General features: G+C 33.0%; 2 protein-coding genes across 2 annotated transcripts; one reads left to right on the top strand and one right to left on the bottom strand.

Moving 5' to 3' along the window:
- Nucleotides 1-245: 245 nt before the first annotated feature.
- Nucleotides 246-1,315, bottom strand: LOC130815036 (uncharacterized). Its single transcript, XM_057681393.1, has 2 exons — nucleotides 705-1,315; nucleotides 246-561 (listed from the first exon to the last, which is right to left on the bottom strand). The coding sequence occupies exons 1-2, from the start codon at nucleotides 1,313-1,315 to the stop codon at nucleotides 246-248; spliced, it is 927 nt and encodes a 308-aa protein (XP_057537376.1).
- Nucleotides 1,316-6,668: 5,353 nt separating this feature from the next.
- Nucleotides 6,669-11,813, top strand: LOC130799299 (ubiquinol oxidase, mitochondrial-like). Its single transcript, XM_057662401.1, has 4 exons — nucleotides 6,669-7,147; nucleotides 8,374-8,502; nucleotides 9,712-10,200; nucleotides 10,710-11,813. Exons 1-4 carry the CDS (start codon nucleotides 6,806-6,808, stop codon nucleotides 10,767-10,769), a joined length of 1,020 nt encoding a protein of 339 aa, XP_057518384.1. The 5' UTR covers nucleotides 6,669-6,805; the 3' UTR covers nucleotides 10,770-11,813.
- Nucleotides 11,814-12,103: the final 290 nt, after the last annotated feature.

Genomic DNA, 12,103 nt, shown 5'->3' with positions numbered 1-12,103 from the left:
GCATACCAAAAAGTGATGGAAATGAGAAGACTAATGCATGAAAACCTTACATATATAATTAAAACATCTATTTTTAAGACATTACATAATTAAAACATCATTTTAAAACATTACATAATTAAGCCATCATTAAAAACAATAAATAATTAAAACATAATTAAGACATTACATAATTAAACTATCTACTGACGATTATAATTTTGAAAGTATTGTCCAAGTTGAACCATCATATCAGCTTCCCATGGCTAAAGAGTTTCCTTTTTGCTTAATGTTTGACAGATCTCCCAATTCATTCGATAAATTCCAGTAGAAGTTGTTTTTGTTTTCGGGCTTCTTTTCGTTTTTGAAGTTCTATCTTCTCCTTCATTATTTTCTAAATTAAGTCGAAGACTCTCTCCAAATGCACTCAAAGCTTGAATTGATTGATCTGCAACATTTTTCCCAGTCATGTGAGTCTTAGCCTTCTTCACACCCTCGGGACGAGTAGATGATCCTCCTTGAGGTTCACTTGTTGGTGTTTCAGAATCTTCTTCCGTCCTTGATCTTTTTCCACTACTTTCACTACTAATACCACCAGTTGGTTGTTGATCCAATTGTTTTTTTGATTACTTTTTACCACTTGCTTCCACTTGTTATACTTTCTTAAAATTTTCCATCGCTAAATCAAGTTAAAGTTACCGTGTTTTCTTTGATGGATTAAATGCGCTTCTTTAAGCACATCTTCGTCTGTCGTGCCACTCTTCTTCCTCCTAAGAGCCTCGTCATAACTTCCAGACCACTTCAAATATGCTAGAGCAACTCTACCCCAACGACATTTAAGCATGTCGGCGGTTCTTCGTGGGATCAGATGGGGTCGTTCCATCCTCGCTGCATCATAAGCTTCCGTAACTTTCTGCCACCTCACTTTTATCTTTTGGTTGGTGCTCACAATTGGATCTGTATTTGTGTTCATGACTGAACATATGAGAGCAATATCTTCAATCAAATCCCAACTTTTCTTTGAAGGTATAAGGCCTTCATCATTAGAATGCTGTTGAGATGGTTGAACCAATTGAGTGAAACTCGGTGGTGAACTAAATTGTGAAACTAGATCTTGAAATGATGGTTGGGTGTCAAGATTAGTATCAACATGATGAACAAAATTTCCCCCATCTTCACCATATTGATCATCTTGATCATTTCCTTCATTTTCATCATCATCATCAGCAGCAGCATACTCCATCTCATTTTCGTCTAAACTTTCACCCCTTATTGGAGTTGAATAGTTATCAATATTAGAGTTGACATTGTGAAATTGATGATGATGGTGAAACATAGTTTGAGAATTTTGGGTATTTTGAGGAACTTTATAAGATGAATTTGAGATATTTTGAGGAACATAGTAAGAAGAATTTGGAGTATTTTGAGAAAATGGAGGATTGAATGGAGGATTTTAAAACTGAATTTGAGCACTTTGATTGTTAGAAGATTTTTTTTCTTGGTTTTTTTTACATGGATTTCTTCCATAATTTGGGTTATTTGAATCCATATTTTTTTTGGGATTCATGAAATGATTAATTTGGTATTTTTTTTAACAAAAAAAGTAGGAAAATAAGAAGAAAATATGTAAATATAAATTATGTCAAAAAATATCAATATTGGTCTCATTTTATAGATCTCAAAAAAATATGACCGTTGGTATAATTTTTTTTTTAAAAAAAATTATTTAAATACGAAAATTGTCGTTAAAGGAAAAAAACGGGTATTTTTTTGCACCCAATCAAAAGCCAACAAGTGGCGTTAGCAGCAGGCTGGCTGTTTTCCCCACCCAATCACACAGCGACATGTGGCAATTTTTTTTTTAAAAAAAGGGGGTGACCGTTCACATGAACGGGTCACCTATTGACCTATTTGTCCAACCTTTTCCCCAACCCACCCAATATTAGGTCACCATTATAATCATTTTTGCCATGATTTGGTCATATGACCTCTAAAAGGGTCACCATTATTGATGCTCTTAGTGGAATGCTGGGAGGATGAATGAGTAGAAGTGAGTTTAACACCCGAATTGAAACAGTCGCAGAAATTAATCTCATTTTAATCACAAATTTAACGTCTAAAATATTTTTTAAATGAGTGATGGTAGTGATTAAAAAAAAATTCTACGATGATTAGAAACTTGTTAATTTGTAATGTGGTTATTAATCATAAGAAGTAACGTAAACTTTGGAGGTAAAACTTAAAGTTGAGCAATTACCCACAACAATTTGGAAAAAATATAATAATTATTCGAAAATTTTATTTACCTATGTTAGGAATAAATTAAGTATTTATTACATATATACAAGTGATTATTGCACAAGAAATACAAGTTACATAACATGTTACATGTACAACAATGTTTGCCCAAACTTTAAACTATCTTAGATAAACCTTTCTTACACCATATTAGACCGAATTGAGGATAAAAATAACTTCAAATCAGCCCCAAAACAGTCAGCCCCTAGCTGCCATACTATCCCTCTTTTAATCCAAAATCCACTTACATACTCCAATAAACTCTCTACCCAAAGCCCCTTTATTCTTACCCAAAAACACCCTCATAACAAACATGAAAACATGATAAATCAAAACGTATTTGCTGTTCAGATTTTCAGCTCCATCAACCTTCTTTCACTCTTCATTTTACTCCTAAATTCATCCATAAGCGTAATAGAAGTTCAATCTTACAATTCATAGCAAAAACACCTTCTTTTCTATTCAAATTTTCTTCAAAAACCATCAAAAACTTCTGAAAGTTTATGTTTATAAACTCAAATATTCCAAAAAAAAACAAACTTCATTTCAAGAGCTTTCTGTAGACACCAAACTTGAAGAAATCCACCAAGTAGAGTAAGTTATGTTCATTTCTTTATTCCACTAGTTTTGTTAAAATTTGTTCATGTAAAATTCTTTTTACATGAAATCTTTCTATAAAATAAGACTAATATAAAATGGGTATTCCATCATAATAACTAAGAAAGATAATTTTCTAAGAAGGCCTAGAAATTTCGGCCAAAAGAAGAAAATTTGAAATAGTTTTCTTCCATCAACTTACAATCTCCTATTTGTATTTCATAGCCAAAAACTCTCAAGTTGTGGAACTTGTTCAACAAGTGTTACTCAACACTAATCAATCTCCAAATTAAATAAAATAACAAAGGGTAAGTAAATCTAAAAATCTTTAGCTAGAAATCAAAAGTCATCAAGTTATATAGAAAGATCCGAAGTAATGGTATTTTTGAATTTTTTAAAAATGATTGTAGCAAAGGAGTTAGATCTTAGTTATTGAGAATTTGTACCAAAGGTTGAGAAGTACTTTTAGAGCTAAGGATCGAGGTATGTCACATGGGGTGATTTTTAAAGGATTTAAGAACAAGTTGTGAAAGTTTGTGTATAAACTCGTTATAAAAATAAAATTCCCAAAGTGAAGTTCTTAAATCTTGAAAAATGATATCAAAATGATAATTTTGAGTATGGATGAATTATTACATGTATTATTATTGTGGGCAACATGCATGTTGATTTTATGAATTGTTGTATGTTTAAAGGCATGTTTAACAATACTTTGTGAGAGTAATTGTGATGAAAAAGATTATATGGACTTGAAAAATATTTGAAATGCATTTTAAAAATAATTTTTAGTAGCTATATGTTAAGAAATTCCCTTGGATATTTTTCTTGAAATTTATTGGTTAAAATGATATTTTAATGGATTATAAGGTGTTAAATACTCTTATAATAAAAAATGGTATTAAATAAAATCTTCATCATCAAAATAATTAATAAAAACATATTATAATATGTTCAATAAGATTTGGCCAGAATATAATTAATTTGAAATTTTCATGATTTTTGAGTAATCGTTTAATTGTTTATCAGTAGATTGTGAAATAGTAAAATATAAAATAATTACCAAATAAGAATATGTGGACCTAAAATTTATGGTAAGATTTTGGGACCATTTTATGGACATTTAAGAACCTTAACAATTTTTATTTGGTTATTAACAATTGGTAAGTTAAAAAAAGGGTAAAAAATAAAATAAATACTAAATGACGTATTTTAGATATGAAACATTTTTGAGAAACTTATATAAACAATAGATGCATGTTAAAAAATTTATATGATTTTCGTGACCATATTTCGACTTAAATAAATTCTATTTGTTTTATCGGTAAAATAACGACATTAATACGAAAAATACCCCAAGTGATTCTTAATGGTTATTTGAAATTTTATAACCCTTAAAGTTTTACCTACTCCTATTTTTATCCTACTCTATACTCTATACTCTATAATAAGATACTATACTATACTCTATAAAGTAACCTAACAACCTATTTTTCTTTTTTCTTTTTCAATTAATAATAATAAAATACTATACTCTATAAAGTAAACAATTAGCTACAGTGTAGGTCAATCACTTTTCTTAATTCCCGTGTCCATGCAAATGTAGCGACTAAAATGGAACGGAGGAAGTACGAAATCTTCTGTCGTAATAATTTTATATACTTATGAACTATATGCTAGTTTGTTTTGAAATTTTGAATGAATTTCAAAACTCTTTTAAGTTATATTTACTTTAAGAAAGATTGAAAAAAAAACATTTTAGTGGTTTCCTTGAAAAATGGTATTAAGATTTAATCACTTGTTACGATGCATTTTCTTACGTGCTAATGACGTCCCAATATAATATAAAGGTTACGTTTGAAGATGTGATTATGCTAAGCATGTTTTACTCATGTTGGAAAAATTATGATTTGATTTTGCTATGTTGCAAATAAAATATGTTTTGCTATATTGTAAATAAAATATGTTTATCATATGGAAAAAATCAATATTTTTGACTTTTCAAATGCTATTGAAATTACAAGATATATATTATATGCAAAAATATTTTAGCCTAAATGGCGGATACATATGCCACAGCAAATATTGTGTGCATGATTAAACGGCTCACCAATGCTGAGCGCGTATTGTTCACAATACCATTGTGTTACACTTGCCGGACATGCCGCGGACAACATACCAACTACCAACCGAGTTACAGGATGACTCACAAAGTACCCATGCAAATTTACAATTTGAGTTTGAAGTTGATTTGGATCCATTGAGATCTTAGGATTTATGATGAAAAACGAGAACTTGGAATAATTATGAAACCATTGAATTGAGTTTGAATGATGATATGATTTATCAAATGAAAAAGCATCTTTCAAAATGAATTTACTCAAACCAGAATATTTTAACAACTTGTTTGACGGGCACTAGTGTTATACTCAGCCTTTTGCGGATACTATGCTTTGTATGTTTTTCAATGGTTTTTGTTTTTAGAGTGAACCCCCATGGCACCTCGACGGAGAATTGATATTCGAGCGAAGGATGAACTTGAGTTGGAGATTGACTCCCTTTTGTTTAGATCTCTTTATTGTATCTGTGAGACTATTAGTACAGTTGTTTAGATTTGAACTATTTTAAAGATGTAATTCGAACTTCAGAATTATTTCGATTTGGTTGTAATTTTCCTTTATTTTGGACAACTAAGACTTCCGTTATATTGCTTTGGTTTTGGTTCAAGTATTTTACTTAGACATTGGTTTAACCTTTAAGTAACCCCCTTAATTGTGTTGGCAAAAGTGAGCTTCCGCTTGATTAATACTAAATTCCAATTAGTTTTCGCCTTCATAATTCGGGGCGGTTACACGAATTTCCTCATATTCTTTACGATTTTGGTTTCGTTTAAGGAGTTGAAAAATGCATTTGACTATGGTCATTATGTTGAGCAGCTGAAGGAGTATAGATCGGCATAGCAGGTTTGAGCTTCAATTACATTGCATGGGAAAGTGTGGAGTGCGATTGTAGCAATTATTATACAATGAGCTTGATGTTTTGTAGATCCTATTATTCTTGTATGAGTTTTTGATTTTATAAACTTTTTGTATGAAACCATGTGACCTCTTGTATTGTTTATAGTTCCACTACGTAGTTGTGGGCTATATAGTCTAAAAGAATATTTTTGTGTAGCTTTCAAAGTCGATGCGTTAACATTGGGACCACAATCTGTGTTGGTATTGATGATTTGAGGAGCCGACGATGAATCATTCCGTCGTGGGTGGCATTTGGCATTGGCACAATCCACTCATGATAGCCCACACAAGATGAACCGCCGACCACTTTAGTAGGCAACAAGCGTGCCACAATCACCAATTCATCGTCTTGTAAGATTGACACGACACGACACATGATCTGCAAGTTCAACTCATCACGCCTGCCATTATATAACTAATCTTGTGGAAAGAGTAAAAAAAAGAAATTGTCATAGCATGTGGTATGACTTGTACAACACGTGGGCTTATGTCGTCCCACAAACTATTGTTTAAGGGTAGTCGACATACATAACTACTTATTGTACACTTGTACGTAGTCTGTCATAATACAACCTATCGAGCATGTGGCTCAGGCCATTGGCCGTTGGCTGTTGGAGCTTGGCCACGACAATCCGATCAGAAACGTGGCTCCCCAAAGAAAGAATCGTGACCGAAAAAAAAAAGTCCGTACAATTATCCAAAAATCTAAATCCAGCGTACTTGGAGCCCAAGAAATTGGTAAAATTATCAACTGCCATAATATCACTATTTTTAAAAACATCCTCGGTCTTTCTAATTTACCCGTCACCGTTTTTCATTTATATATCTACCATTTCTCTGTATTTTCACATATTCAAAAAAGACCAAACACAACTCACTGAGTCTAGTCGTCGAGAACCGACTCACCGAGCACGAAGATGAATCGCCTGGTTACAAAATCTTCGCTGATAACCATGATGATGAAAAATTCTTCATCATTTTATCTCTCTTCCTCCATTAATGGATGTCATCGGATGATTCTCGGTGGTGTAATTCAGCCGGAGATGGATCGTTGGAGTTTAATGGCTTCGGAGTTTCGCCGGAATATGACGTCATCGCCACCTTCGCCGCCTCTATCGAAGAAGGAGAAGGATATAGTCAGGGAGTTAGGGAAAACGGATACGAAAAGTGATCTTCCTGTGATTTCAAGTTACTGGTCGGTTCCTAGGCCTGAAATTGTGAAAGAGGATGGTACTAAATGGACTTGGAATTGCTTTATGGTAATTAGCTGGTCCTGTTGCTATATTTCATTTTAATTTGTTGATTATATGATATGCTTTTGTGAGAAATTTGTTGTTGATTCGTTTACTTGTTCTTGTAGATTTTGGCAAAATGTGAAAAGTAGGTTTAGATTTTATTTTAGTTTGTTTGCGAGGATAGCAAAGATATTTGATACAATCATACAAATATTTATTCTGCTAAAGTTTTAATTCGATAAAATTTTGAGGTATTACTCCAAAGTTATGAATTAACTCTGTTTCATCGGTTCTGTTTTTGATGTTACGAAATGATTATGTTGCCGAACATATGGTTTCATTTGTTTATTATGCTTATAAAATGTAAGGATCAACTTTACTTTGACTATACTACTGTTAATGATCTTATTGATTGTTTTTAGACTAAAATTGAGGCGTTAACCGTTACTAGGATGATCGTTAACGCTCTAACCCTTCCATCAGTTCCAAATTTTATTTGCTAAGCTTATTGCCAAAGTATAAATGTGGTAGATCAAATGTGTTTATAAGGTTTTTAACAATTTATGTATAGTATATATCTTCATAAGATTACTAAGCTATGGAGCTGCTCACCTGCATGATTCACGGTTACATTTTGAGATTTTTAACGATTGCGACTTGAGATTGGATTTATAGGGTTTATGCTTTACGGTATTCATGAGTTATAAGACTTGGCATCAATGTCCTTTGTGAATAAGAGTTACAGGTCTCCATCAAAATAAAAGTTGTGAATAAGAGTTCGAAATGAATGATTGTTCTTATATCTACCTAAAGTATGATTGACCTTTAAAAATTGAAGATAGACAAGAATTATTGAGTCTTAGGTTGGCTCTTTTGTTGGTTCGTTCCATTTATTTTACTATATTTGGAAAATGATAGGATATTCCCTATTTATTCATGCATTATTGTTTGTTATAAAGCTTTCACATTACGAAGAACATTAGTATAGCAGAATAAGAGGAACGCAAGAGTAAGTTTTTGATGCTTTGCACAGGCTGGATGTCATTATTAGAGCCATAATAGCTGCTTAGTGTCCAAAAACTAAATAATGCTTTAGCTAATAAAGCTAAAAAGGCTTTAATTATTGTATTGTATCAATACTTTATTGTTTAATAGATAGATTATCGAATAGGACAGATATATTTTCATATGTGATAACTTAAGATGCCATGCTGGTTGCTGGACCTTGTCTAATGTATTTTTATGTGCAGCCTTGGGAGACTTATGAGGCGGACTTGTCAATTGACCTCAGCAAACATCACATACCAAAGTTGTTTACAGACAAAGTTGCCTACAGGACTGTGAAACTTCTCAGAATCCCAACTGATATTTTCTTTAAGGTAGTATAGCCTTCTATATTTGACTGACTGTATCATGTGATATTGCAACGCTTGTGCTTTTTTGGATATTCTTAAGTAACCAGGAGTTCGGGACACAAAGTAGCAAAAATATGTAGTTAGTTATTCAAAGGAATACATACTGCTATACTGATGGAGTTACTGTACAAATCAAAGGGAAGAGGTTTAACATTGTGATTCCTGTTTTTTGTATTGATGGGGATAACTATCTTTGGTCATCGGCTATACTTAAGCGTCTATATTGTATATTAATATATCTGTTTGAAAGTTCAATTTGGAACTTGTAACAATACCATGTAGAGGCATGCACTTATTAGCTTTGCTTGATTGCATATTGCCATATCCTTCTTTTTCTCTTTGTATAGGATAGTTATGGGTTAAGAACATTGTCGTTATTCTGTCAACTTGCCTATCATGACTCATTGAGTTTCCTTTCTTCCATTTGGCTTTGCTCTACTAAAAGCATTGTGTACCATTGTAGCAACTAACAACAGTGTTTGGTTTATTCATTTGAAGGGAAGGGATGGGAAAGGGAGCGAAGGTGACCATGATTCTCTATTATGAAACACTTGAATTGACGGTAGGATGTTGTTTGTTAGAGAACGATGGTAATTCCTTAACTCTTCTAAGGTCTAACCAAGCCAAGCATCCAATATAGGTAAAATTATCCCTGATTCAGTTATTCACTCTCTTCATATTCTATTTTCAAAACCAACCTCCAAATATGTTTTAAATATGTGGAGTGAGTGAGAAGATGAATTTTTAAACCAGCTTCTTAAAGAGAATTTGTGACCTTTTTAGTTGCTTTCTTTTCTTTTGTTATAGGGTAGGCTGAGGGAGGGGGGTTCATGAGAATCAAACCCAAGTACCTCCTAAGAATATGATACTTGCTGCCACAGAGGCAAGACCTGATTCTCTACGTTCTTGCTGTTCTTACTAAGGTGATTGACATAATTGGTTCCTGCCAATGTTCCTTTGGATTGATCACACCAGAAGTCAAATTTTCACTTGTATGATTCTGTATACCTCTTAGTTTCATATGTAAAGGAAGAAATTTGTGAACTTAATGTTCAACTATATGGAGATTTCAGTTCAGAAGTGTTGCATGCTACAATTGCTTGGTTTGCTTATACGTTCTAGACCTGACTTGTTTCTCTGTTTCTTGTTTTCCTGTTTAACAATGATTCCTAGAGGCGGTATGGTTGCCGTGCAATGATGCTTGAAACAGTTGCAGCTGTTCCTGGTATGGTTGGTGGAATGCTGCTACATTTAAGATCTCTTCGTAAGTTTGAGCAAAGTGGTGGCTGGATCAAAGCGTTGCTTGAAGAAGCCGAGAATGAAAGGATGCACCTAATGACAATGGTTGAGCTTGTGCAGCCTAAATGGTATGAAAGGTTATTAGTTCTCGCTGTCCAGGGAGTTTTCTTCAACTGTTACTTTATTCTCTATTTGTTATCTCCTAAAGTTGCACACAGAGTAGTTGGTTACCTCGAAGAAGAAGCAATTCATTCTTACACCGAGTATCTAAAGGATATAGACAATGGTTCAATTGAGAATGTACCCGCTCCTGCTATTGCTATTGACTACTGGAGGCTGCCAAAAGATGCCACCTTGAAGGATGTTATAACTGTCATCCGGGCTGACGAAGCTCATCACCGTGATGTTAACCACTTCGCTTCTGTGAGTACTTTAAATTGATGATTCTTTGTACTGCTACATTGTCAATCTACAGCCACGACATTGCAAGTTAGTATGCATTCACTTAGTATTTCATTGATAGATTTCCAGCATCCTACAAATGTAGCGGTGAAGAGATGATGCTCACAAGTTTTGTTTATGTTAAGTCTTATTTTAATTTTAATTATGTTTTCTGTCAAAAGTCAATCGGAAACAATCTCTTTGTTGTCACAAAGATGTTGCATATATTTGACTCTTAAAAGCCTGCCTATGTGGGAGCCTAAATGACATTCATTAATAGTGTTAAGGTATGAAATGTTGTCAAACACCTAAGATGGAAAAAAAGTGATAATTTCAATTTTCTGCAAGATGCTCAATTCATCATATTTAGTTCTGACTGTTGCCAGAGCCTTTTACTTCCCTCCAAAAGGCGCTAAATTAGATCCTTCCAAGAACAGTCATCACATAATATACCTTTGTCGCTGAACTAATGATGTGGTTATATGATGCAGGATGTCCATTTTCAGGGAAAGAAACTGAAAGAAGCACCAGCTCCTGTTGGTTATCACTAAAAGGATCCTTAACACTGTTTGGAATGTTGGATTTTATTCTTTACGTCTACTAGGTTGAGTACGTGTATTGATGTACAAGCTTGTAAAAGGTACAGGAATATAAACTCACAAAAGCTTATTGAATGCTTTAAAAATGAATTGTTACTTTTCAGAAAATTGAATAATATCTTACGACTTGATTGTTTTTGTACTGTTGATCTGTTTAACGTTTTGATTTTACTCTTGTTTTTACCGAGGCCTGTAAATTTAATGAGTTGTTAGCTCGTCTAGTAAATTTATGTGGAGGCTTTTACAAAAGCTGGAGATTTTGATGGTCTAAAAGTAAAGTTAATACTCCCGTGTGTTACATTTACATATTTGTAATAACAGTAGTACATGCCCCACTTTTAGTTTGGCACATAGCCAACATCCAACAGAGAAGTGATGATACTCGATTACATTTGATTTATTGTCAAATCAATGTGCTCTGTGGTTTCTAAAAATCACTTTGAAGATACCTCTGATCGAGCTGCGTCAAAGTAGATCTAACTTATTTACTCAGCAGCCATGATCATAAACGTAACTAAGAGTGAAAGGGCATAGCCATGTCAAAGTAGATTTAACTAATTTACTCAATGTATCGCTGCAAATAGTCAATTTACCTTTTTGGCTATGAGAATTGACGGGCTATTCCCATCTGTCAAAGGTGACCAAAAGCTAATAGAAGCGTTGATGACTGCAATGCAAAACCATGTATATCATGTTATCATGAATCAGGACTCAGGATCCTCACGACTTCTAGGAAAAGGATGGTCGAATTTATGTGACCAGCTTTCCTCACAGTTTCAACCATGATCATGAAGCATTTTTCGATCTAGAACCAAACCTAAAAAGTATATTTTGAATGAGAACATATTATGATCAAATCGTAAGTTTTTGCTGTAATATAGAAGTATATTTAAGATATAGCTGATATTGTAAGTTTAAATACCTACTCCTCCTCTTATTTAGCACTCGTTGCTTTTTGGTTGAATATTAGTGAAAAGAAGAAAAGGATAAGCTGAATTAAGGGTGCATATTACATACTAAGTGAGTCAAACTTAAATTAAAGTTAGTGTAAATTGAAAATAACAAAAGAAGTAATATTTTTTTGAAGTTATTAAATAGCAATATTTTATCACATATAATTCTTAAATGTTTTGTTGGCATGTCTACAATTGATTGATATTGTAAGCTTTATACTAGTAAATGGAAATTTACAAAATCAATTATAATTTAAATTAATTCATATTATCATCATCATCATACCCAATATATCTCGTTTACAAAAAACTATGATTAGGGTCTGGGAAGGG

The sequence above is a fragment of the Amaranthus tricolor genome, chromosome 1 (genome assembly GCF_026212465.1).
Source record: "Amaranthus tricolor cultivar Red isolate AtriRed21 chromosome 1, ASM2621246v1, whole genome shotgun sequence".
Lineage (NCBI taxonomy): Eukaryota > Viridiplantae > Streptophyta > Magnoliopsida > Caryophyllales > Amaranthaceae > Amaranthus > Amaranthus tricolor.
This window is presented reverse-complemented; position numbering and strand designations above follow the sequence as displayed.

Excerpts from the sequence above, each read along its gene's own strand:
- LOC130815036 (XM_057681393.1), bottom strand. The coding sequence starts at position 1,315 with ATGTTTCACCATCATCATCAATTTCACAATGTCAACTCTAATATTGAT. Across the intron at positions 562-704 it reads GAAGATGTGCTTAAAGAAGC|TGAAAGTAGTGGAAAAAGAT; the intron begins GCATTTAATCCA and ends TGGTATTAGTAG.
- LOC130799299 (XM_057662401.1), top strand. The coding sequence starts at position 6,806 with ATGAATCGCCTGGTTACAAAATCTTCGCTGATAACCATGATGATGAAA. Across the intron at positions 7,148-8,373 it reads GGACTTGGAATTGCTTTATG|CCTTGGGAGACTTATGAGGC; the intron begins GTAATTAGCTGG and ends TTTTATGTGCAG. Across the intron at positions 10,201-10,709 it reads ATGTTAACCACTTCGCTTCT|GATGTCCATTTTCAGGGAAA; the intron begins GTGAGTACTTTA and ends TATATGATGCAG.